Source organism: Dufourea novaeangliae, unplaced genomic scaffold (assembly GCF_001272555.1).
Source record: "Dufourea novaeangliae isolate 0120121106 unplaced genomic scaffold, ASM127255v1 scaffold8, whole genome shotgun sequence".
Lineage (NCBI taxonomy): Eukaryota > Metazoa > Arthropoda > Insecta > Hymenoptera > Halictidae > Dufourea > Dufourea novaeangliae.
In genome coordinates this window covers 8,707,521-8,733,161 of record NW_015373923.1, presented here as the reverse complement: position 1 = coordinate 8,733,161, position 25,641 = coordinate 8,707,521, and the positions used below count along the sequence as shown (strand labels likewise).

Here is a 25,641-nt window from a genome sequence, read left to right as displayed (position 1 = left end):
ACTAAGGAAATAACATATAATAAGATGTATATCTTGAATTTTCAATAAACAATAATTTTGCATATACAAAAGAAATTTTTATTTTCCCTCTCGTTTAACAGCTCAAAGGTATGTAATCTATTAAGTATATTTTCTTAACACGATTTCAGATTGGTCCACCAAGTTTAACTCTAGAAACAATAATGCAACAGTTCATTAAACAGTGCAGGGTTAAAAGAGCTCAGACTGACGACACTTGGCAATCAAGAATTAAAACAAGGAGTTTTTTCTTGTTTCCTCGTTTAATAAATTAAGAACGTGGAGCGCGATATGTTGTCTCGTTAACGCTACCACTCGAGAGGTCTATAAGTCACGACAATTTACCACAAAGTTTACGTGAGTTTCTTGTTTCTTCGCGTGGATACAACAATCGTACGAAACACGTAAGCGTACACTCATGACGCGGGTTACCAACGACATTATAATCGATCATTTCTTTTTTAGAGTGACTTACGACATCGAGAGTTGACCGATTGAAGTTTCGTTTATTAGGTCCGGGTTAACCGCATGAATTGTTATTGACGATTAGATTCGCCTCGGTGAAGCGCGATGAATTACGATCGGTAAAGATATCGAAAAATTTGACTCATTTTTTTTATAGACGGAATGGTAGTAGGTTTGGTAATTAGGCAGAAGACGGAGCTGGGTCATCTATGATCTATATTAAATTAATGAAAAGATTGAATGTTTAAATGAAAATATTCATTCATAAGGCTGCGAAAGCGTTCCATAGTCTATACACAGGTATAATATATACACATTATAAAATATATGTGTAAATTTATTTAACAAATATTCACGTTGATTGTATTTTATTTGAATAAAACATAAGTTTGTTAAAGCATTCAGATTCTATTCGTACAAATATTCAGTCGACACTGATAACAAAATATTCATTTATCACTGTTTAACTTGTTCAACACTTATTTGAATAAAAACAGAAGTTTGTAAAAGCTATTCACTCTACTCATAAGTATATTAATCCTACACATTGATAAAAAATATTCATTTACATTTACTTGTTCAAAAACCTTGTGTAAATGAAATATAAGTTTGTGAAAGCATTCCGAACTTAACTTAAGAATGTTCATCCGACACCTCGATAAAGAATATTAATTTATCTTCAAGCAATAAGTCTTCAATTTTACTTTTGTTTACCTTACGGATTTAAATAAAGTGTTAATTTAAATTTTAATAATAGTGATTTAAATAAAACTAAAAAACTCGTATAAACATTCGGGGTCTACTGGGAGGGATACTTATCCGACAACGTCGATTATCGAACAATTCACGACCGAGCTGAGGCTCCCAACGTCCGTGCATCGGTGCAGCGATAAACTTAATCGAGCCTTCCTCCAATTAATTTACGTCTCGTCGACGCCGTTACAAGAACGTAGGCTGAGTGTCGCGGAATTAATTCACGGCTATCGCGGGTTCGGGCGACGCAAAAGAAATCGGGGTTGTATCTCGCACGTCGCCATTTTTCCGCACCATCTCGTTCGAAGGCCGCGATAAAATATGCACGTCGTCATAGTATGGTATTTTCCCAATCCAGTTAAATTTAATTTAAAAACAAGAAGGTTGATACACATACATATTTTTTATTTTTATCAAATCTGAATGAGTCAAAAATTATAAAAATTAACATAAAAGTACGAAGTACGCCTGTCAGCAATTGAAAAATGAATCGCAAATTTTGAGCAAATGTAAATTTTATATTTTTTTCGGAACTGCTTATTGCAAGATTTCGAAATAATATACACATTTCCGAATGATTTATCGGGATGAATCACTCGCCACGGGTATCAACAAGTGGATAAATAATAACAATAAAGATATTCAACATTGTAGTATATGAAGTTTTTTGAACCAAAATAGATTTTAAAAAATAGAAGAAAAATCGAGTAAGCTCATTAATCACTGTTCTTCGAATAAACATAACAATATAAATCAGGAAGTCAGACAATAATGTTCCACGAATAAATAAATATACATGCAACAATTACGCGAATACTTCAAATGCATTTTTACAATACTTTTTCTCCTATTCATCATCTATTATTCCAACAAAGCTTTGTCCATCTCTAGATTTAGCATCGGTTCGATTCAACCAACACACAATCGAAAAATCGTGATCGTTTCAATTCCGAACGACCAAAAAACGAATAACAAATCTAGAATCGGGTCGGCAAAACGTTCCACGTAATTCACTTTTCAAATAACACGTGGAAGTTCCAGAATTAAACCGCATATATAAACGTGAACAGAAGCGAAAAAAAAAGGAACACAGAGTTAAATAACCTGATTGTACCGAAACAGCATCGTTTTCTGAATCACCGCGGAGGAATAATATTATTACGTAGATATGAGATTAACCAATGGCCACAGAGTCACAGATATCTTGGGTCCCGAGGGACAAACAAATGAAAGGGGGTTTTTCCCTTTCGCGGGGGAGAATAGAGATAATTACCCGGTGAAAAACTTTCCACGACGAGCCATTGTGTCAAGTATATATATACGCCACCGAAAATTGAAAGAGGACGAGAAGAGTGAATTACAATATCGCCCTATAAACCGTTTATAGGGGGGAGGTTGGTTCGAAACACGCGGTCCGACGGTGCAATTAGGATACCTGTCCCTAGGTATCGCGGTGTATACCTGTGTTAAGACTGAAAATCGTTTCACTCACAGGGGATGGAAAATTTTGAGAATTCCGGAACAGGCGAAGGGCTATCTTATTTGACCTTAATCGTCGCTCAATGGGCCGGCTGTATCCTCTACATAATCCGTAAAATTCAACCCTCCCCCTGTACGGTATGTATTTCTATCTTTTAATCTTCTCCACCTTTTAATTTTCCTTCCTTTTAATAATTCTTGCCGATTGTCGGTGCGGCGTTTATGGCTCGAGCGGAACGGAATTATTCGAGTAACACGTGTGCAATACACTAGGATAGGGGACTTTGAAACGTCGGTTTAACGCCACGTCTCCACTTGAGAGCAACTATCGAGGCTTATGCCGCGTATCCACAACCGATTCACCAGAATCATAATATGTATGGACGTGTTCTTGCACGAGAGTGACTTTCGAGACTTGTGTTCACTTAAATACCTCTTTTAAGGATTATGCTCTGTATCTACACACAAAAGAAACTTCTCGGAGTTACAGTAACCGACAAAAAAGTTACCACTTTCCTGAGTGTTTCTTATTTTTGTTACTTTTTAACACGAACTTAAAAGCATAATATACTGGGTTTTATACAATTTTGCACTTACTATCAGAATATGTGAGCTGTTCATTTGCCCAAGTGATTAAGTCAAGAAAAATTATCAAAGAGATTTATGTTACATGTACAAAGTTAAGCACCAATCAAGTGCTTCGGCACTAAAATTTAAAAAAATTCAAAAAGGGGGCTTCGTCACTTTAACCACTGAACGGCTCACATATTAAACACATACTAAAGTGTTACTTTTTTTGGTCCGCTACCATATACATATGTCGCAGTTTCCATATTAAGATGTGTATCCATTTGTTGCGTATCTTCTTACCGTATTACCGTCGCGTATCATCGTATCGTAACACCCTACGATACATTTTCATACATAACAATGCAACGCTTACCAGTCCACATTGATACAGACCAGTGATACGATACGGGGATACGCAACAAGTGGATAGGCACCTTTAAAGTTGTTATTTAGAGTTCTGTGCTACGTCTCCAGGCAATTTCAAGTTCCGAGTATCTTGTAATATTAGTTTGCAATGGATTACGTTACGTATTCACGTAATTTTTAATATCAAGGGGGTATTAGGCTACGTATCCACTCGAAATCGTATTTACAACTCCCGAGAACGTGAAATTCCAGGCAACAGCTGGAGAAAAGAACCGACCAAATGGAATGTATTGTTTACATCGGTTCCAGCAATGCGTCTCGCTGGTTGGCGCCAAGCCTTTCGGCTCCCGGTGGCAATTTTAGCAAAAGAAGACGGGACGAGCCTCTGGCTAATGGAAACGAGAGAACGGATTCTTGGCAACCGGCCGAGAAACCGAGCACTCGAAGGTTAAAGTTTCCCCAGCGTCCTCGGAGCCAATGTGTGAAACAACTTGAGGGCGGAAACATCAGTTTTCATTTTTGGAACGTTCGATCGGGTTCATACAGGCCCTATGTCTGGCTCGTTTTATGCAATCGCTCAGCAATATCGGAATCTTTAACGGGATTAGAACAAGCTACACGGGTTTTTTATGACTTCGAGGAACTAGAAGAGATTGAAATGTGTGGATAACCAGATTCTTTCAGCCCTTGTGTACGATTGAAGCCATTAAAAATTACTACACGAGTCGTTCACAGGACATTTCTATTTTTGTATTTTTTCTATTTTGATCACTTTGGTTAAAGGAACAGGTCACATATTGTGAGTAACGAGAGTATCACAACGACAGATTTCTATACTTAATCCATTGTAATGAATTTTTTTTCATAATTTATCCGCATATACCATTTTCGGTTTCTTTCCCCAAATTTGTACATGTTAGACTTAAGACATATCTGCTTATACATATAAGTACAGGCATAGAACGTACAACCCATTGTTACCTATAATTGACTAATTCTAACATTGTATAGTAAAGGGTACTCGTATATGCATGAATAAATAAATAAATAAATTTCCTTCCTTCTATCACAATATTTACATACTTTGTTCCACGTACATACAGTAAATAATTGAAAAATCTTATCGTTCGAGTACATTTATTGCTCATCGTGAGTATCGATTAGTTAACATTCGACTAAAATAAAATTTTTAATTACGCCGGTGTATTCTTTTATATTTAGACTAGTGACATGTATTGATCGTTCGCGTGGAATCTCTCTATAAATGTTTTCTTCTCCAAGAAAATCGTTAAAAAATGAAGGATCCTCACCGAACTGCGTACAGGAGTTAAAATTCGAAGGGAGCGTTCCAAAGATTATTTTCATCACGTCTGAATTCACAAAATGTAATTATCTCTCGCGGCTACGATGCCCACTCATCAGGGATGCGATAAACAAAAAAAGAATAATACGAGTCCCGTACGATAGACACGGTGCATCGACCGTAAACGAGCCACCACCCACCCCATCCTCTATCCACGTGCTGCAACAAGTACCTACCCGTCTATATAATACCTGTAACTGGACGGGGTTCACGATATACCTATACCTGGGTTGTTTTCCCTGAAATCCACTTTTAACTGGCAATTAAACCGGCTCGTATCGCCCCTACTTTCATTGCTGCTGACGTCAATGGGGATACTCGATGAAAATAACCTTAGCATCTATGGCGGTATTATCGAGAATTTCGTGGAGAACGGTGGCATTCGCGACATTAGGGTAACGGCCCCAAATTTCGCCCACCCCAACGGTTTCTTCGTTTTTGTTCGAAAACTAATCTACATTATAGTCTCGCAAAAGTTGTATAGCCACCTTGAAACCTTAATTACGAAATTGTATTATCACTTTTTCATAAAAATTCATACAAACAAAATGAAAAATGGAAATGCAAGAAGATACATTTGTCACTTTTCAAACAAAGTCTTCCCAATTCCGTCCCCCCTAGTTTTAATGGTTGAACAGCTTCTAGTTGGTTGAAATAAATTTTATAGTTGACTTTTATATATTCACAAAATGATTTATTTATGAAAATATAAAAATAACGTTTTTACCGAGTAAAAATGAAACAAGAACTGAGGAATAAAATTATATGTAGTAATCGCAGAGAAATTTCTTTGTATGAGATTTAGCTGCATACGGTTCATGGAAACATTTGAAGCATCCAGTATATCTAATCCATTTCTTTCTCTGTACGTCGCTCGAAAACTGTTCATATATTATATAAAGCACATGTATCTACGGGACGGAATTAAGACCAGTATAGGGGAGTGAAATTAGGCACAACGTCACTTTTCAATATACTCATCGATTCTGACTTACAAGTGACAAAACGAGATTGCCACTTCACATTATGAAAACAAAAACAATGAACAAAAAAGGCTTGAACGGTGTCTAAAGAAAACAGAACATGATAGAATCATTTACTTTAAATACTGAAATCTGATTTTAAATATAAGTAATCACTACAGTGCACTGCGTGTAAAATAACAAACTGTCAACAACATCACTGGGGAGGTCCTCCTCTGGAATCAATCAAAACAGAGTAAACAGAAGCTAAGCAGAGGTTCGATTTCGGGTAAAAAATAAATTTATGTGGGGCTGAAAACCTTTCCACATTGCCAAGAATGCTCCGAACTGGACTCGAGTACGTCGCACTCATCGAGACATTACTTTCCTCATATTGAAATCGATGAAAGTTCTTGTATATTCTGCCATCTTATTAGAATCATATTTAACACAAGTTTAAACAACCGAATTGGGAGATCTCCCCGGTTTGAAGGTTAATAACACTTAAATAGAGTGGGGGATGGAATTAAAGCACGAGGGCAAAATTCAGGCCTCTTACCCTATAACCAGAGATTTCTTAAAAAATTCGTATTTTTTCTCTGAACAATCTTGCGTCGTTCTTTCCTTCTGTCGCGTTACGATTAATCAAAACATCACCGTTTAACATTGTACGATGATTTTTCGATTAATTACGTCGCAAAACCGCAGCCAAAAACGGAGATGTATCGAACATTCGAGGAACGCAGTCCGAATGATCCACCGATATATTTGTCGCTGTCGATCGTGAAAGGTTCCCGCGAAAATAGCCTGCGATTCGCACACAACTGTTGCTTTCATTGTCCCAGCAACAACGACCGTTCAAGCACAATGAACGATCTCTATTTGGCAAATGAACCCACCGTCGAACGGAAGGAGTGACGCAGAAACGCTGCCACTGTATGCGTGTACGTGTATGTGTCTGCCCACGGCCTTCCGGAAATAAATCGGTCACACTGGCATCACACGAAAAGCATCCACGACTCATTAACCTTCCGCTGGGTCAAGCCACGATCTTTGTTCGCCGTGAACTGTTGATCGTGAGAAAGGTAGCGAAAATAGAGACGCGATTCATTGGTAACGCGTAGCATCCGATATTCATCGAACGTGGATCGTTGAAGCGTCGAACAACGATCGACTGGATACCTTGTATATTTACTCAACTGTGTTTGTACAATTGTTGTCGTTATCGTATGTAAAAAGGACATAATTCATGCAATATATTTCTGAGTTCGTCAGCATGTTTCAGTACTTAAGTGGTTCGGTAAAACAAGATGGCGGCGACGCCGTGTGCTAATTGAATCGTTCAAGTGAAAGCATCTTCTTCGCCGCTTATCCATCCTTATTTTATCTTCTCTGTGTGGTAATGTGTGTGATAATGTGTACTGTTGTTCGCGAGCTTGGAGCATCGTTCAAATGTTTATTTTTCTTATCGTTAACTGCATAAAGAATTTTCTTTAACCCTTTAAAGATAAGGTCTGGGCCCTATCCGACTCAAGTTTTGATTCCTCTTGTGCTGTACCCACTCTATTTTTTATTATTCTTCTATTACTCCCGTTTTCAAATATTTTTTATACGCAACTATTATTCCTTATTATATAAATAAACAAAAATACAAATTCAAGATAGAAACTTTTTTCACCTGCCCGAAAATAGCAAAAACGACTTTAAAACCCACCTTATCATTCGAGGGTTAAGTCTGATTTCTAACAAGATCAATTTCTCGATACAAGATACGAATTTTTGTTTCAGTCTTAGAATACTGCGTGGTATAACTATAAAACGACCCCTAAAAATGTCCATCCATATGCAAATAAAAACGAACCACTTTTTTTCTAGGGAACACAATCTATCCTCTTTTGGAAAAACATTGTTTGTCAACACAATTTCAGGCATACTTGGCTCGTTTTTATTTTACCCATAATAATACACCAGAATGAAAAATTTTGGGGTGTTTGTATAGTTATGCCACGCAGTGTATGATAAGTATCTCAAGTATCTATATTTGCGCAAACATCCACAGTCACCTAACAAGAATATCTCCATCGAAAGAAACGGATTTCTGTTTCGTTCATGTTTTTCGAAATTATCTATAAATATACCCCAGTCCTCTGACATCTGAGGTATTTCTTTTTACTACCTAATAATTCATATCTATCTAATAAGTAATTCCAAGAGAATAGAAATACGTGTACACAGAAATTTTCGTGTATTTTGAGAGAAAGGTGCGCTTTAAACATTTGATTGTGTATACAGTAAGTGCAACGATAATCATGCCTAGGTAATGCGTCTAAGGTACACTAATTAACGACCGATTCTACCACGGGGCTGGAATTCCAAGCGGTGCATTACAGACATATACACGCATGCACGTCTGATTTCGGTCGCGACCGTATTTTTGCCGCGGATGCCGGTGAAGGGATTCTAAATACAGAAGAGAGAAAATGTTCAACGAGAAGGCAACGATTAAAGAGACGCTTGACCAAGGATACGAAATATCGTATGGAAATCGAAATATCGATTAGAATAGATAAGCACGATGATTTTTTCACGATGAAACTCGAGTTTTTTTTCTTCGTGTCATACACGATCTACTTGGATTTAAAGGTTTTCGAAAGTAATATTTTCACGCCTTGAACGCGAATATTCGATCGTGGTTTAGTGATTCTATGACAGGAAAGATAAAATTAAAGAAAAGATGCTTTGACCTTGAAAAAACTCAAGGTCACCTTGATATCTCAAAACAAATAAAATTGAAAAAAATCAAATTGTATCCATCCGATGCGACCCTTAAAATGCTACATGATTCATTAAAACGTTTTCTGATACAACCAATATGTAACGAATTATTATAGATAGTAGTTCTTACAGACTCACCCTGTATATTAAACACATACTAAAGTTTTAAGATGACGTCAAAAAATAAGAAAAATAAAAAGAATCGAGAAGGTCGTGATTTGTTTTACTGAGTTTTATACAGCTATTAATTCTCTATCAGAATATACGTTAAACACGTACGAAAGTTTTAAGATGACGCTAAAAAATAAGAAAAATAAAAAGAATCGAAAAGGTCGTGACGTTTTTTACTGAGTTTTATACAGCTATTAATTCTCTATCAGAATATACGTTAAACACGTACGAAAGTTTTCAGTTGACGTTAACAAAATAATAAAAATAAAACAAATCGGAAAGGTGGTATTTTTTTGTCCGCCACTGTGTGTTTTGCCTCTTTCACATCAAGAAAACGATATATATATATATCGATATATATCTATACCAAAACAGAGAATTACACCAAAATTCCGTTATCACGGACAAGTATGGATTTACAAAGGTGTATGAACAAAAATACACGCATATAAACAGAATTCTACCATTCAAAGAAGATTGCAGCTTCATTCCAACGGCCGTGCCAGTTAATTTCCGATCGATGGACACAGTGGACGGATCCATTGTCCCGCCAGTCAACGATCAGGATTTCCTCCATCACACATTGCCCAACGAGTCGTTACCCGATCGATCGTTTGATCGGGCATCGAGGCGGCGAAAATCGATCGGGAATCCAGCTGACACGATTAACAACAATAACAACAACTACAACACAACAAACGACACAGAGTGGAGTGGTCAGGACGACATCACGTGACAACGGTGTGCGTCGTTTAGAGATCTGAAAACGATCGTAGGGGGTGGGTGTGTGCGTTGGGAAATGTGCATCACTCAACAACCGAGCAAAATATTAGGGTGCCTATGGTGAACGATCATTTTGGAGGTGGGGGGATAGAGGGATAGTCTCGGTACCTCAGGGTCCTGGATCTGCTCCGAATCCGCAGACGTGCTCGACGTCTTCAGGATGCTGTACAGCTTTACGTAGGGGGCCTTGATCAGCTGTTAGCCAATACAATCGGCCGTTTTTAGCGATTTAGTCACTGGCTGGGTCTCCCCCACTCGACTCGATCCTCGTGTCGATCTTTTTTTTCGTAAAAAGCTTACCCCATTTCTGGGGGATTTAACCTCTTAATTCGTGTCAGAGATGAATAATCCGATAATTATTAACTTTGTAAACACTTTTAATAATTCATTACGTGTTACGTAATTTTTGCGTTACTGTTTCGGATATAGGGCGCCACTTAGTGTCGATTGACGGTAAACTCAAACGCCTGGAGCTTCCGAAAGTCTCCGCCAGGTGGCGATAGTGAAACGGAAAAATTCAAATTCGTTTCTTCTAATTCGCGCGGATGGGGACAGAGCGTGCAATTGTGCAATAAGTGTTCGGCGATGGCTCGTGCCTTAATTTCTTTTTTAATAAATAAAATAAGAACCAAATTCGTCTCTAAGCCGAGTGGTTTCTACTGAAGGGTTAATCGAGGAATATTTCTGGCGAATGATCTCTTTCTTTGTACTAGGTATCTCTGACGAAAACTGACCTCTGTTTAACGATCTTCTTTTTTACCTGTCTGTTAGTTACACAAAACGAAGAAGTTCCAAAGATGATAATACGTTACGCTCGATATTCGCAGGTTTTTGGAGACCACGTTTTCAAGATCGTTCCCGTAACAGGCTTTTGTTCCGTCGACACGAGGATCGAGGGGGTGACGGGGCAACTACCTATATCTTCTATTCGTTTGAAAATTGAAAAATCCGTCGGCCTTGAAAAAACAGAAGCTTCGAGATCGAAGAAACGATGCGCACGCGGAATGAGTATATGCTCGAGTAGCGTGGTGCAATGAGAAAAGCGGTGCTTGGCAACGAACTCGATGAGAAAACGGAAAAGAAGGAACGCAAAAAGTGGGGTGGATGCGTGAACCGCGTTGTCGCGAGAGCTCGAGAAATAAAATTGTTCGTAGTGCGTGATCTCGGAGAGCAGAGAGCTCTGAGCTGAACGACGTAACCTTCGTACGATATTGATCGAAATATGAGAACTCAATAATCGTGCGATGCCATGAATTATGAGTAACTGATCGAGTATTGGCGGTGCATTAACACGCCGAAGAATTACAATGGAGTCTCGAACTGGAAATTTCAGCGAAACAAACACTTTTATTACACTATGTATGAGCGAGTGAGTGTGTGTGTGTAAGGAAAATATTAAAATGGTTTATAGTAAATGGAACTAAACTTTGTGTTAAGTGGGTGGGAAAGAAATAGATTACCATTCGCACCGTTAGTGTTTTTCATGAAGATTGTGGCTAATCATGTTCGAAGTGATTCGAATTTTCCGCCAAATTCGTACATTCGAAGCGATTAACGAAATATTTCAAATATTAGTTAGACCTGTTCAGAGTTTTCTAGTGGTACCAAAATCAGGGTTAATCGATTATCCCCACGATTAGAGTATCGAAATGACTATCGAAAATAAGGTTCTCGACTCTTCAGCGTGTTAATGGCGAACGATTCGATGGTAAATGGATGCCTGGATGATGGACACGATTACAGGGATGCGCATTGAAATGTAAGACTCACCTCCCACGATTCCCTGGTCAGGTCGGAGATCTCGTCGCCATCTTGGTTGCGATCCTTCCCATCTTCCGCGGACTCGCCTGCCTCGTGGGGCGACAATTCGGGCGACAGGTCCGTGTCGGTGTCCGACAGGATGTAGCCCCGTTCCCTCCAGTAATTCTCGTCGAGCTCTCCATAAAGCGACGGCACCCACGCATGGATGAACCTGTAGAGGTCGTCGACCCTGCGAGCAAACAAGGGCAAATATGCATGTTAATCGACCGCGTGGGAAATTCATTGAACACGTTTGCAGCCCATTACGGATAGGAACTGTACATCCCAACATGGGCGAATCTCGCGGCGGCTTGGAAACTGTAGTGCCTAGGCCTTTTCAACCAAATGGCCGCCTTTGGGCATTATGGACGGGATTTATACACCCCCGGTCAAAAGTATGTGGACACCTTTCAAAACGAAACAACGTTTTTAAAATTGATCCAAATGACTGAAGTTCTTTTGTAAAGTTGGGGATATTAGTTTACTAAATGACGTGTAAAAAAAATTGAAAAAGTTGCAATTGGTCGAAATCGCGAAGAAAATAGTAAAGTTAAAAAACAAATTTTATAACTTTGCTATATAACTTGTTGTGCTGTATAGTGTAGACGCAGCTTTAGATCGTAACCTGTGAAGTTTGAACAGTTCAGGAGATTAAATAGTCGTTTGCCAAGTATCTATCCATAATAGAAGAAATATTATGTTATTATAGAAAGTGGAATATCCACGTTGAATTATTTTTTTTTATATTTTAGTCGAAACTCTTTGTCCAGATAATGAATTTTCCCATCCCTCCCCTGTACACAATTTTGTCAGGATGTGTACCTTTGATGAACGAACGGCAGCAAGTGACCAACGGCAGGCGACACATGTCGGCTGTAAACGAAATTCACCGCGTTCCCGACTGTGTTCAATGTCCAATTCATGGTTCGTAGTGGTGACAACGTCGTTCTTCAGGTGTCGATATCTGTCTGTCTCTTCAATTGCAACGTGCGCACGCGCACACACAAATCGGCTCTGGACTTTCTCTATCTCGAGCGCCCCCCGCGTGTGCCGACGACTCTTGCAAGGACGTTTCCTAGTTCCCAGGCCCGAACACGGTGTGTCCACCGGTTTAATCTTTTCACTCTAAAGGTACGGTTTCACGTGACGGTAAATCGTGTCTCTGACGGCAGTGACACTAAAGGTACGTTTTCATGTGACAGTAAATTGTGCCTCTACGGTCATAAAGGTACGTTTTCACGTGACAGTAAATTGTGCCTCTACGGTCATAAAGGCACGTTTTCACGTGACAGTAAATTGTGACTTTTACGGTCATGACATTAAAGGTACGTTTCCACGTGACAGTAAATTGTGTCTTTTACGATAATAACACTAAAGGTACATTCCACGTGACAGTAAAGCATGTCTTTTTACGGTAATAACACTAAAGGTTCGTTTCCACGTGACAGTAAATTGTGATTTTTACCAGCATGACACTAAATGTACGTTTTCACATGACAGTAAAAGTGATGACTTTCGTTGTCGTGACATTGTGTGACAGTGGAAATCAATGTCACGACAACGCAACATCTAGTTTTCACGACGACAAAGATCATGACCGTAAAAGTCAGAATTTATTATAATGTGACAACGTACCTTAGTGGCCGCTGAACGGACACATGCGTACGAAACTACGCGACGTTATTTTTATTCCGTTCCGAGCTGCAACCACCGGGCGATAACCAAAAATAAATCGGGAATGAGGAATTAAAATTCCTGCGCGATTTCTCTCTGTTTTTTTAAGTTGGTCGAGGGACCTTGGAATAGTATTTATAGACCGTCGCGGAGTTTGTCGAAATTCAGATTCTTTCGAGGGGCTTAGTTTGTGTACAAGGGCATTTATTATTAGACCGTGAATTTTCTTTATTTTGTCGCGAGCATCTGGCAAAATAATAATTTTGATCGTTCCATTTTATCACAAGTCCTCATAAGAGGAAGAGGGAGCTATCTATTAGGTCTATTAGGTTGTTGCACATGAAATGATCGGCTTATTAATTATCGGTGTATTACTATTAGGTCGTTAACTAAGTTTTGTGGATTATTCATAAGTGGTGCTAGGATATATTGAGTTTAGATTTCACGCAGATTTTTTTGTTTTTAAAAAATTTCTGTTATAACAAAATACGTCGACAAGTTTAATGTTGTAGCCAAAAAACATTTGTTTATTTCGACGTGAAATGACAGCTGACAAAGGGAGGAAAAAGGAAAGAAAACCTTAAGGTGACCTTAAAAACAAAACATTCGAAGTATTTCGAATATTTAATAGAATAAGGTGATATTACTATTCTAGTTATATTGCTTTTATTATACATTTTGCAAAATGAAACCCATTTTTCGTCTTTAAAGTCACTACAAGGTCATGGTATGTAGGTCGTTGAAGTTGTCCTGACGCTGACTACAACATCGCGTTATAAAAAACGGATGTTAATATGCAAAAAAAAAACGATGACCTTGAAAAAACCGTTAAAATAATCTTTGCAAGATGCACCAAGAGTTGCACACCTTGAAATCATTTACATCCTATTTAGTCATTTTATCTTATCTTCAAAAGTAGCGGAAACAATTTAGATGCTGGATTTAAAATTAACATCACTAAATTGCCCATATCATGTGCAACGGCTCAATATCTCGACAGTCTTCTAGTCGGTAGTCATTTATATTAGTCACGATAAGAACAGGTATTTCTCAAAGGAATTACGGTACAACATGGATTTCGAAGGAATAATTAAATAAATGTCTAAACTGGCCCAGGCTCCGCTGTCTCGATCGCCATGCAAAATCGTTAACGCGATAAGCAAACTTGAAATTTTTATTCAGTGATATCTAATCGATCAACTGAGGATTAATCAGAAATAAAATAAGAATTGTGTTTTACGAATTCACGTGTCCAATAAACGTACGAAGGAGTCCACATAGAAATTTTCCGTGTTTCGAGCCGATACGATAATATGAATTTCCATAAATGCTGACAACCTACTTATCACCATTGACAAATTGTTCGAGATAAAGGAAAGAACATAATTTGGATAATAATTCACAACCTAATGAACGATATCAAGGAGAATAGATTCCTGGACGAAGACACACACCAAAATAGACTGACGTAATACAGAAGAATTATAGCGTGGCACTTGTTAGAATAGTAACGGTTCACCGGTACGAATTAGCGAAATGAGTCACGGAGAAACTGTCTACAGCTACGGCGATTACCTGAGCTGACGCAAGTGCTTATTGCGACACGACACGACAAGTGCAAATTTAAGCCGAATTTTCACGGTCGAACTTGCACTCTTCCTTCTGCGTATAAAAGGTGATAAAAAAAAACATGAAAGAATCTAAGAATTTAGTGGCTCATAGTACTCACCTGGAGGTAAATGTCCAATCAATATCTGGACCCCGGAGCCAGACTGCATTAAGTCTATTTTTGTTTAAAAACAACATTGTACGTGTTTCCCAGATCAAATTTTTCACTCCTTCTGACAGTAAAAATTATTTCGTTCCAAGCAGTTTAGTTTATAATATAATAGTGTAAAAATTGTATTAAGTCCATATTTTATTCCGAGTCAAACAATGTAAAGTCCATCATATAGGGGATTTAATGCAATGTTCACCATTTATAAATTGTCTTAAGTCCATTCAATGGTTCGAAGGTAGCGACTCTTTCTCTTTGAATTCTTAATGAAGAGTTCCAAAGTTGCAGGGTTTTTACAGCGTTGATTTGCTCTCCTCTAAAATTTGGTAAGTGTGACTTAATATACTCTGGTTCTGGGGTCTAGATATAGGTCCTGATATCAATCCCTCTGGTGTAAAATTAACTTTTATGTTTACGACCGTTCGATATCGGAGTTACAATTAAATGGTAGCCATTTTCTTCCGTTGATAGATATATTGCTTAATTTTTCAGAAATTACTAAGGAAATAACATATAATAAGATGTATATGTTCAATTTTTAATAAACAATAATTCTGCATATACAATTTTTTTTTTAATTTTCACCCTTATTTAACAGCTTAAAGGTATGTAACTCCATAAACCAAAAATGAGTTTTCGCGATCAAAATATGGCCTCTTGGACTTTTTCCATTACAAAAACGAACGATCTGTTCAGCGACCTTGCATATTGCGTATAAAAATGTCTTATCTGTTGCGGCAGCACTTGCTATGCGTCAGCTATCTTATTATCATGTGGTCGCTATCAGAAACACGTTGATTCTCTGTTTTCTTCTTGTCATCATTCATCGTGCAAAAAGCTGCGCATATAATAGTATAAATAACAAGTTGTACCAGGAAACTAACGTTATCACTTTGGACAATAGAAAACCGTCGTAATAATAACGTGTTTAATTGCACGTAACATTGGGAATCACCTTCGGGAGATTCTAGTATTGAAATGACTAATAAGACTCGGATTAAATCTGAATGTCGGGCGAAGATTCAATTACCGTTCCTAAGCAGAGGAAATCTTCGATGACTAGATTTGATGAATAGATTCTGTTTATTTAAACAGTCTATTTACAAATAGATGAAAAAAGTTCGACATAACAAATTTTTAAGACCGAATGTTGAGTGAGATGTTTAGCATTCAAAGAAGACATGTCCAATTTTTGAACGATTTATTCACATAAATCTAGATTAAACTGAATTCTGACACTTCTATTGCTAGTCAGAATGCACCCTGACGCTTAAAAGTGTTCACAGTTACGTATCTGTTCAACTCGAGTATCGGTAAGTCAAGCGACACAATATTAAATTTTGTTTAAAAGGAACTACACTCTCTATGAATAGAAAGACCCAGTTGCACGATATAACTTTAATGACGAAACAACGAATTGTCTGAACTTCTGATCTGGAGCATCTGCTGCGTCAGCAACATTCTATTCGATGCATCGTTCAGGGACGGCGAGAAAACACGCGTCTGTGCTAAAGAAGATTAATAGCGGGAAGTTTTTTTCTATCCACTGATATCACGATACGACACGAGAATACATGAACAGACGAAATGTTTTCTCTGAATCATTCGAACAATCCTGGTACCCCGTTTACGGGAACCAACAGTTTAAATACAGTGGCAGAAATAGTTCCGTTCAACAAAGGATTTCAACTGAAAACATTTGTATCAACAAGATCACTGCGTGTTTCCAACGTGGATTTCTCTACTGACATTGTGCAGACATACGAAACCCAGCAAGCGGTTGGCGCATTTTCCACGCCTTGCGTCAGATCGCCTCGCGCGATAGTCCCGCGAGACGCACCGAACGCATTAAATCGAATCACGTTTGTATACGTGCATACATTACCGCTCATGAATACTTGTCCATCCACATTCGATTTACATCACTAAAAAAATGTGACAAATTTAACGAAAGAATTTCCTACGGAACAAAGGCCGCTAACCAAGCAACTTGCACGAGCAAGTATCGAGACTTTCCAAAGTAGAAGTCAAAACGCGCTGAATTTATCAAAAGAATCAATTTCCTTCGCAACAGGGGTCGTAAACTAAGTAACTTACGCGATCACTTATCGAGACTTCCCAAAGTGGAAGTCAATACGCACTAAATTCGTCAAAAGAATCTATTTCCTTCTGAGCAGGGACTATTTAACCAAGCAACTTGCACGATCACTTATCGAGACTTCCTAAAGTGATACTTCAACTAAAGAAAGAATAAGTCGTTCTTCGATCATAGCCCAAACACAACCTGTGCCCATAATTTCCTATTCGAGTGTGCTCGAAGGCTACACAACAAGCAACAGGGCTTTTCATTCGCGAAAACATTCGACCTACACGATAAGCGCCCCTTCCCTCGCCCTATTCCCAGACACTATCCCACGCGGGGTATACCATATTCAGATCCTTTCTCCTCGTTGTCCTCCTGATAACGAGGTCCCTGACGATCTTGACGGCGAGACAACGAGCGGAGCCAATAAGAGAAGCCAGTGGGCGATCAGTAAACTGCGGATTTTATGCATTTATAGCGCTATCACTGTTTAACTCTAAAAACACAAAACTATTTAATAAACTTTGATCATATATTTGTTATATTTGGAACCTAATAATCCTTAATAAAGTAAAGGAATTTCTGTTTGATGCCAGTCTTTGTAAAATAGACAATAAAAATTTATATTTGCATAAAAATCCGCAGTCTAGCAATCAGACAAGGGGGTCTTGGGTGACGGAGGCGCAGCCGTGGCCGGTGCCAAGTCGCGCGCGCGTTACCTAATCACGGGCACACACACCGTCACGAATCTTTCGACGTTTCCTCGCGCACCTTGCCACAAGTGTGCCCTATGATTACTAGCGTTCGATTCCGTGGAACGACTATTTATACTCGTGTTACTATTTCGTACCGTGTCTGACACCCGCGACCGTGTACACTGAATAATTAAGGGGAGAGGGGGCGATCACGATTTCGTCGGGCGTGTGTACGGGGACTCAGGTGTGCGCTCCCGTCGCGTGTTCTTACCGCGTTCGGACTAAATAACGTACGTGGGCGCGGAATGGAAGAGTCCCGAGTGAAGCACGTCCCGATTATACGCGGCGGAGCGACTTGGCGGCTGTCACGTGACGTGGACTATCGTCGTGCGTTCACAATGTATATGAAACGTTGAAACGTTACCGCGTGTCAGGAATCCGAACGGTATAGGTCCTGCAACCGATTACAGGGATGTGAAATTCAATCGGGAGCAACGTTGCCAGGGGAACCCGTGGGGACAAGGTAGGGATGTTCGATTTCGATTCGATTTTTGAAAAATCGATTTTTTGAATGGATTCTTTGCTATTCGATTTTTGCGTAGTAAATTTCCGTGACTGTACAAATAAATAAGAATCTAAAAATACAAGTCATCGTACAAATATGGTGACGGATGAAAGTTTCCTGTGTTAGTGCTAATCAGAACATTTAAAAAGGCCCTGAACATCTTCTGGGATTTTTCAACGCTATTGTTTCACGTTTGTACATTCGAACTCGTCCGTAATTCCGAGAAAATGAGAAGAAAAAAGGGACTGAAAGGATCGTCTCGGTGTAACTCTACTTTTTTTTTAACGTGTATTTGTTGACTCACCTGTTGCGGGGCACGCTGAACCAGTATTCAGGTCGCAGCTTCTTCTTCCCATAGCTCATAATAGGTGTCGAACGTGGAATTTTCTTGTCCTTCGGCCTCCCGGTTCGCAGTCTCAGGTACAATGGCGGATCCTCGCAGGAACGGGCTGGTCGCGGTATAAGCTCTATATAATCGAACAGAACAACACAATATAATACACGCTCACCACCTCCGATTCGTGTTTCTTTTCCTCTCTTATCTTACATACGACTTGATACATCCGAAAGTGACTTCAGTACACACAGTACTTCAACGTATTATCAATTAAATCAAAATTTTCATTCATTATAATATTTACACTCTCAAGACAAACACCACCTCGTGTGATATGCGCATAATCGATCACCGAAAAAGAAACAAAAAAAAAAAAAAAGAAACAGGTGAAAAACCATAGTTAAGAAGCTTTTTCTGGAGAGTACCTCGAAGTACAAGCGTTACATTCGGTATTGTTACTTGAAAGAGTTCATCACCACGGACGTACAAACACAAAGACAGTACAAAGGTGTAATGTGCCGTGTGTAATTGGGATTGGAGAACAGAGGAAGCTTAATATCGCCTCTCGATTTTTTTTCTCAGCATTCTGAACATTAGGTTCGCTAGTTCCAATCACGGAAAATTATCACATCCTATCCTTTCGAGGAAAGATACGTAATTTCGACCAATAGGATGTAGGGGGCGTGACTTAAGGCAGAGCAAAGATTGCCAGCGCCCCTCTGTGCCTACGACCAGATATAATAATTATATTTTTTTTCTTTTTTACAATAGAAAAGAATGAAAAATATTGAATTATACATCGTTTTAAGCTCAGATTCTCAAGAATTAGATATTCCAGTACTCAACTTCAATTATCGTCTAACTGAAAAGGAACCAGCGATCGAGTTAAATTGCTCGTGTTTAAATATCTGGACTCCGAAGCCAGTGGGGGGGGGGGGGGGGGGGGGGGTATTAACAACAGACACACTTCATTTTGTTTTTAAAGTCATAAATCGTTGATATGGGTTTTGTTAATAGAGGCTGTTGGTCGTGTTTCAAATTATACTGCAATATTAATTACACAAAAATTTTGTCACTCTAGGAAGCGAGGGGGCGGGGAAATTCAATTTTTGTCCTATAGGGTGGGGCAAAAGCCTCTTTTTTCCGTCCAGGGGGCGGGGCAAAAGGTCTGAAGTCCAGATATATACTCGTGCTGATACGAAAAAGAAGTGGAAACGAGCGTTTACTGTTCTCCGAATCCCAATTTCACCTCGTGCACCGCACGAGACAGCATCGTCGCGGAAGGTACACGGTACGAACGGTGTATAATAATCAGGTGGCAATCGTGTCGCGGCGAGTGCTAAAAAGACGGTCGATGACCAGAAGAGTCAACAGCGCAGGTATATACCAATACAAATACGCAGGTAAAGTATACAGTGTGCGGGGGTGCAACGGCAAAAATCGAGCACATAGTACAGGCGGAAACGTATAATTGGATGTAGTTCGATCGATGACAAAACGAACAGAAATAAACGATCACAAAAGTAGCTAAGGGGGGATGGGGGCAGGGTTTGGAGTGAATGACAATGGCGAGCTAGCTTGGTTAGGTGATACGTGGGGTAGGGAAGAGAAAAGCAAGCTAATACAGTATGAACCTACCGAGGCCTTCGAGTTCGGGAAAATTAGGTGCTTGGACTAGAGGGACAACAAAAACATATGACATTACTGCATTAGTATGAATAATCGTCGGCAGACTGTCGTCGAAACCCCTCGAGCTCTCATCCCGATTATCGATGAATTATTAAATCATTAACGGATCGATTATTAAATAGCTCGATATATCGACCGAATATTTGAGTGAAAAACGAATCTCGAGGAATGCTTGTCGAGATAAATTGTAAAGTTGAACGAGAGGTGCGCGAAGGGTTTCGAAATCCTGGAGATACAATAATGTCTCTCCTTAACTTAACGACAATGAGATTAATAACCCGAAGAGTTCTGGGCCTGGACACGCGCCACGTGTCCGTGAACACCAGCGTTTGTCCAGGTCGAGAAGATCGTGACAAAAAGTAGCTCTTCCCCGGATCCGTGTCCAGCGAATTCAAAATGGTCAGGACTAATTGCTGATTTCATTGTTAAAAGACAGAACGAAATATGCACACGTGGGCACGAATCCGTTGAACAGCATGGATAAACGTAATGAGAGATTAAATACGGCAATGATGTAGAACTAGTACTGACTATACTGCGGATGTTTACTGGAATTCAGATTCCTTGTAAATTGTTCCACAAAAAAAAAAAAAAGATTCGAACTGAAATTTATTTCATCGACTCCAAATGATATCATTATGTTCGGTGTATCCTCACGAGCAAACTTGGCTACCGCTAGGGGAAAAAGTAGCGTAGGGGAAAGACCTCGTACCACTTGGTCTCGAGAATTACTGAAATTTATGGCAAATTAATATTAGGTTTAACATTCATTTCAGTACTTGAAATAAATTTACCAAGTGCAGGCTCTTTTTCTGCGTCAGTTTTTTCTCTAGCCGAAGCCGAGTTTGCTCGCAAGGGTACACAAAAGTAATGACTAGACTGCGGATTTTATAAATTTATAACCTATATGAGTCTATAAAATACAACAAAGAAGAAAGCTTTCATCAGATCCAATAAGTTTTCTAGTTTATTCTGAACCCAGTCTGACCCTTAAGAAAAAAAAGAAATTCCTACATTTGCTCTTCTCTGTATGAATTGCCTTAGAAAATATTATTTTGCGTAAAAATCGCCAGTCTAGAAATGACAAAAGCAAAATTTCGTTTTATTTTATGTATCCACAAAAATGAATGGTAAGAAAAAATTTTTGAGAGCCATTACTATCTCGGTTGTCTAAAATAGCGGAGGAATTTCCGAATAACATAAAAAAATATATATATTAAACCTTCATCACGGTTTTCATTTTATCGTACGTGATCTGTTTGTAATTCATAGAATGAATGCACAAGATCCTCAGTCTAGTTTGCGAATCGATGAAATCCGCAGTGTAGTAATGACAAACGAGCGGAGTTTGAAAATATAGAAAATATCGAGACTACGTTAAACGTGTAGTAAAAAAAAACGCAAGCGCATTTGGTCACTTATTCATTGGAATTCTGTTTTGATTAAACACGAGATTGTCAAAGATTTCGTTTTTTGAGTATACGCGATCGAATCCAAAGGCGCTCGAATATTCGTAGAGAGGGACGATAAATGCACTAGCAAAGTAACAGATCGTTTAAGAAGCCGTCTATACATACGAGCGAGTGCAGTGCGTAAATATGTAATTATCCCGTTTGCCATCTTTATTGCCATTTCGTTTATATGTATATATATTGTATATGTATTTGTCGTTACGTGTAATTAATCATAGTATAATATCGATCCCTCCGTGGCGAACACCCGTTACCACGTTGGCGTGTCTCATGTATACTGGATGATCATCGAGTGAGGACTAATATTTTTGAAAAATTAATATTCAAATTATCCTCAATTCTTAGGCAATTCTTCATCATACAGAAACAAGTTAGCTTCAGAAACTCTTTAATAATAATTGAACTTCACGTGAATGCGATTTAAGACTTTTTTCTCGAACGTGGTTCATTATTTTTCGATCACCCTGTAGGTCTGACCTTTCGTTGGCACATTAGTTTCTGGAACTAGTTTGTGACTGCGGAATAAATTTACTCCGACCGAATGTGATAACGATTTCATGCACAGAAAATACGCCATTTAAAAAATGTTCAATATACAGGGTGTTCCGAGTTTTTTATTTGTAAATGGCTGCATCTTGGTGGTGATGTTGAACCGAGAAAATCGAGTAAATGAAATCATCGATGTTCGATCATTTGTCGAGACTTGCTGCTAATTTGCTTTACCATTTTTTCAGCTAACGTTGCCTGCAAAACCCAAGCCAAATGCGGAAACAGATGGCTATGATTTTTTAGACAACTTTTGTAATTATTTGCTGGCAATTTGCTCGAAATTTGTACACCACAGATTATCAAGATACTTCATAAACCACCCAGTTCCACCATACAATATCTACCTCCAAACAAAACATTTCTCCTCACATATATTAATCATTTAATACATTTATTTAAATCGCCCAGACGTTCAAGACTCTCAAAAGACTGTCTAAATCTTCATTACCGTTTACTCGGTCAACATTACCAAGGATAGATACCAGTTACTCCCACCAAAACTTGTCCACCCTGTACTAAGGAAGCTTATAGTAGTTAAAAAAAAAAGTAAATGGGAGCCTGTACGTATCCACGATTACTTATTCAATCATTCTGGATACGCTGAGCCTTAAATACGTTTGCTCGTAACAAGACTAAAGTGTAGAGGCACACTTACTGTCGAAACTGACGAACAGCTCGGGCATGTCCTCGACGGAGACCATGCTACGGTAGTCTAACCGAGGAGCGTTGGTCGAGGTTTTGCTACCCCGGCTGCTGTCGACGCTGCTGCTGCCAGACGACGTTAACGGTTGCTGTCTGATGAACGTGCCCACGGAGGACCGTCTGAAAGGAAATCGTAATCAGAAAGTTAGTGGTCGTCTCGGTTAAGCATTGGGTGGCGCGCTCGAAATTACGGTCACACTCCGTCCCGGGAGTCCCCGTAATTTCGCAGCGTCGAACGTGTTTGTAACACACAAGTAAACGAACATCGAACTCGGTAAGGTGGGAAAGAGGGAGATAAACATTCAAGAAGGTTAAACTCCGTATCCAACGTATTGCACGGAGAAAATAAATTTTCTGGGGGTGGCTGTTCCAGGGGTTAGATTGGGGCGTGGGATTATTGTACTATAAGACGCTGTGTATAGATATCTGGTGGTGATGTGTTGTTTTTGTAAGCGGTACAATATACATATATGTATACATTGGCAGTATGTGTCACGAGGTCGGTAGTGGTGGCAGAGTTTCTGAAAAAGTAAGTAACGTTTACCTGAAAGCAGGAGCAAAGAGGGCCGACCTGAAGCCCGTGAGTGGCTCAAACAAAGATAAGGGTGGATAAGCGAAATAAGGGGTGAGTGTGAAGCTTTTTAAATAGAAATCAATCGTCGTGGAATATCGAGGACAGTCTACGGAAACATGATCAGCCTGGAGATGGAGGAAATTTGAATGTATACTTGAACGTGTAGGACGATATATAGAGGTAGTCAACCCAGAGGAGCTACGAACGGAAGAGCTCATGTCGTCAGTTATTATCCTTGGGCCAAGGATAATCTTCAGTGTTTCAAAAATTTTCATAATTGGAAAAGGGTTTTGAAATTCGTTGTGCTTTCCACAAGTCCAAGACGAGGAGTTTGGTCCCTATTGTCCTGATCCTTTTAACTGACTACTGGATCCAAGACTCTACAGATCTTTTGGGTTTACTAATAAATTATATCGTTACCTACACGTATAAGTTACAGACAGGAGTACATAGCACAAAGAAACTAGAGTGCTAATTGAACATTATTAAACGATAAATACGGAGAGCCAATCAGAGATAAACAGTGGAAGAATAGCGGGATTCGACAGAAGAGGAGGCGGAGAACAGTGGATACAACAATTTGCTGGTTGATGGTACCGGGCCCAAACTCACCCCATAAGCCCTCCTGGACCAGGTGAATACTGAGGATTGCCGGAGTCCTGGGAGATAGAGGAGGCGGTAAGAGGAGGTGTCCCTCCAGCCCTACCGCCCCCACCACTCTCTTCGCTGGGAGTTTTAGCAAAGAGGCCCGAGCTAAAGTCACTCACCAGGTTGATCGGCGAGCTTATATCCACCACCATTACATATTCTTTGTTAGTTACATTAGAAACGACAGTAAAGCTTTTAATTAAACACACAGATGTACCATCACAGTCGGACAAAACCGTACCCTCTGTTACCTCAGTTCAATGCGTCACATTCAGTGGGTGTTTCATAAGATATTGATACAGTAATTTCAGCGCTGTACTCAACAGATGAGAATAATTGTACACGTTCCTGTGTAAATTAGTCCTATCTAATCCTGCTTCTGAATTAAACAGTTAATTTTTGTAGGAATAGTTCTGCTACTCCCTTCACGTGTATGGAAATATTCTATGAATTATGTTAACATTTTATGAACCACCTTGTATAGAAGAGTAGTACTTTATATAAATACTTTCAACGACAGAACAGACTATGATGGTATTACGTTAGTGAGGACAACTTCTGAACTTCACTGGATGTCTTGAATTCCCTGGATCGTTTACTTCTTCCATGAATAGAAAAAAAAAATAAAAGAAGAGTAATATCACGTCTATCGCAAATGCAATAAGCCACTCGTTTCTAGGCGCAAGTAACTAATGAATATTCTATGTGTCGTAACCAATGAGGACATTCATAATAAAACACGTTTTTCGAGTCGGTAAAATTATTAGTACCTTGTAAAAAATATTAAAAAAGAAAATGTGTAATGTATGCGACTAGTTTCATTATGAACAGCCTCTGATAACGTATCTATTACAAATGTTCTAGAAAGATTCAGCAGAAAGCGGTCGCACACGTGTTAAATAAATTAAAACGTTACACCATGTACATGATCCTCTGTACATAAGATATGCAAAAATCTTGTTTCGAACGATCGTTACTCATTCTTGACACACACGAATGGAAAAAGTGAAATATAGAAGCGTATTATTAATCTGAGGAAAATGTTAGTACCCATGTAAATAGATTAATTATTAGAAGAAAAATGTTAGTAAAGACTCTATGGTTTGAAGGTAGCGGAGAGTATCACCTTGAGAAGACTTTACTGAAGACAGAAGAATGATGAGAGTCCGCGCTGTTAGGGAGACTTGCAACCTTATCAGATCCAGACTTATTTTCATCCTCTTTCTCACCAGTTAATCCTTCCATCCACGACAATGGATATGATAATCTTTTTAACATCTACGACAGAAAAAAAGTTCCAATAATTATGATATTGTTTAAATAAGAATCTAATTATGAAGAAGCTTTCGTTAAAGGAAAACGTTAGGAAGT

General features: G+C 39.0%; 1 protein-coding gene across 5 annotated transcripts in view; it reads right to left on the bottom strand.

Moving 5' to 3' along the window:
- Positions 1–25,641, bottom strand: part of LOC107194957 (oxidation resistance protein 1) — a 137,400-nt gene that overhangs the window by 26,999 nt on the left and 84,760 nt on the right. For 3 of the 5 annotated variants that reach the window (XM_015584672.1, XM_015584675.1, XM_015584673.1), the window contains 5 exons: positions 25,397–25,548; positions 23,002–23,168; positions 18,604–18,766; positions 11,476–11,695; positions 9,814–9,900 (listed from right to left, as the gene is read on the bottom strand). In XM_015584672.1, coding sequence (XP_015440158.1) covers positions 9,814–9,900; positions 11,476–11,695; positions 18,604–18,766; positions 23,002–23,168; positions 25,397–25,548 — 789 coding nt within the window. Of the gene's footprint in view, positions 1–9,813; positions 9,901–11,475; positions 11,696–18,603; positions 18,767–23,001; positions 23,169–24,234; positions 24,406–25,396; positions 25,549–25,641 lie in introns of all 5 variants that reach the window. The other 2 variants (XM_015584671.1, XM_015584674.1) reach the window with 2 other exon arrangements.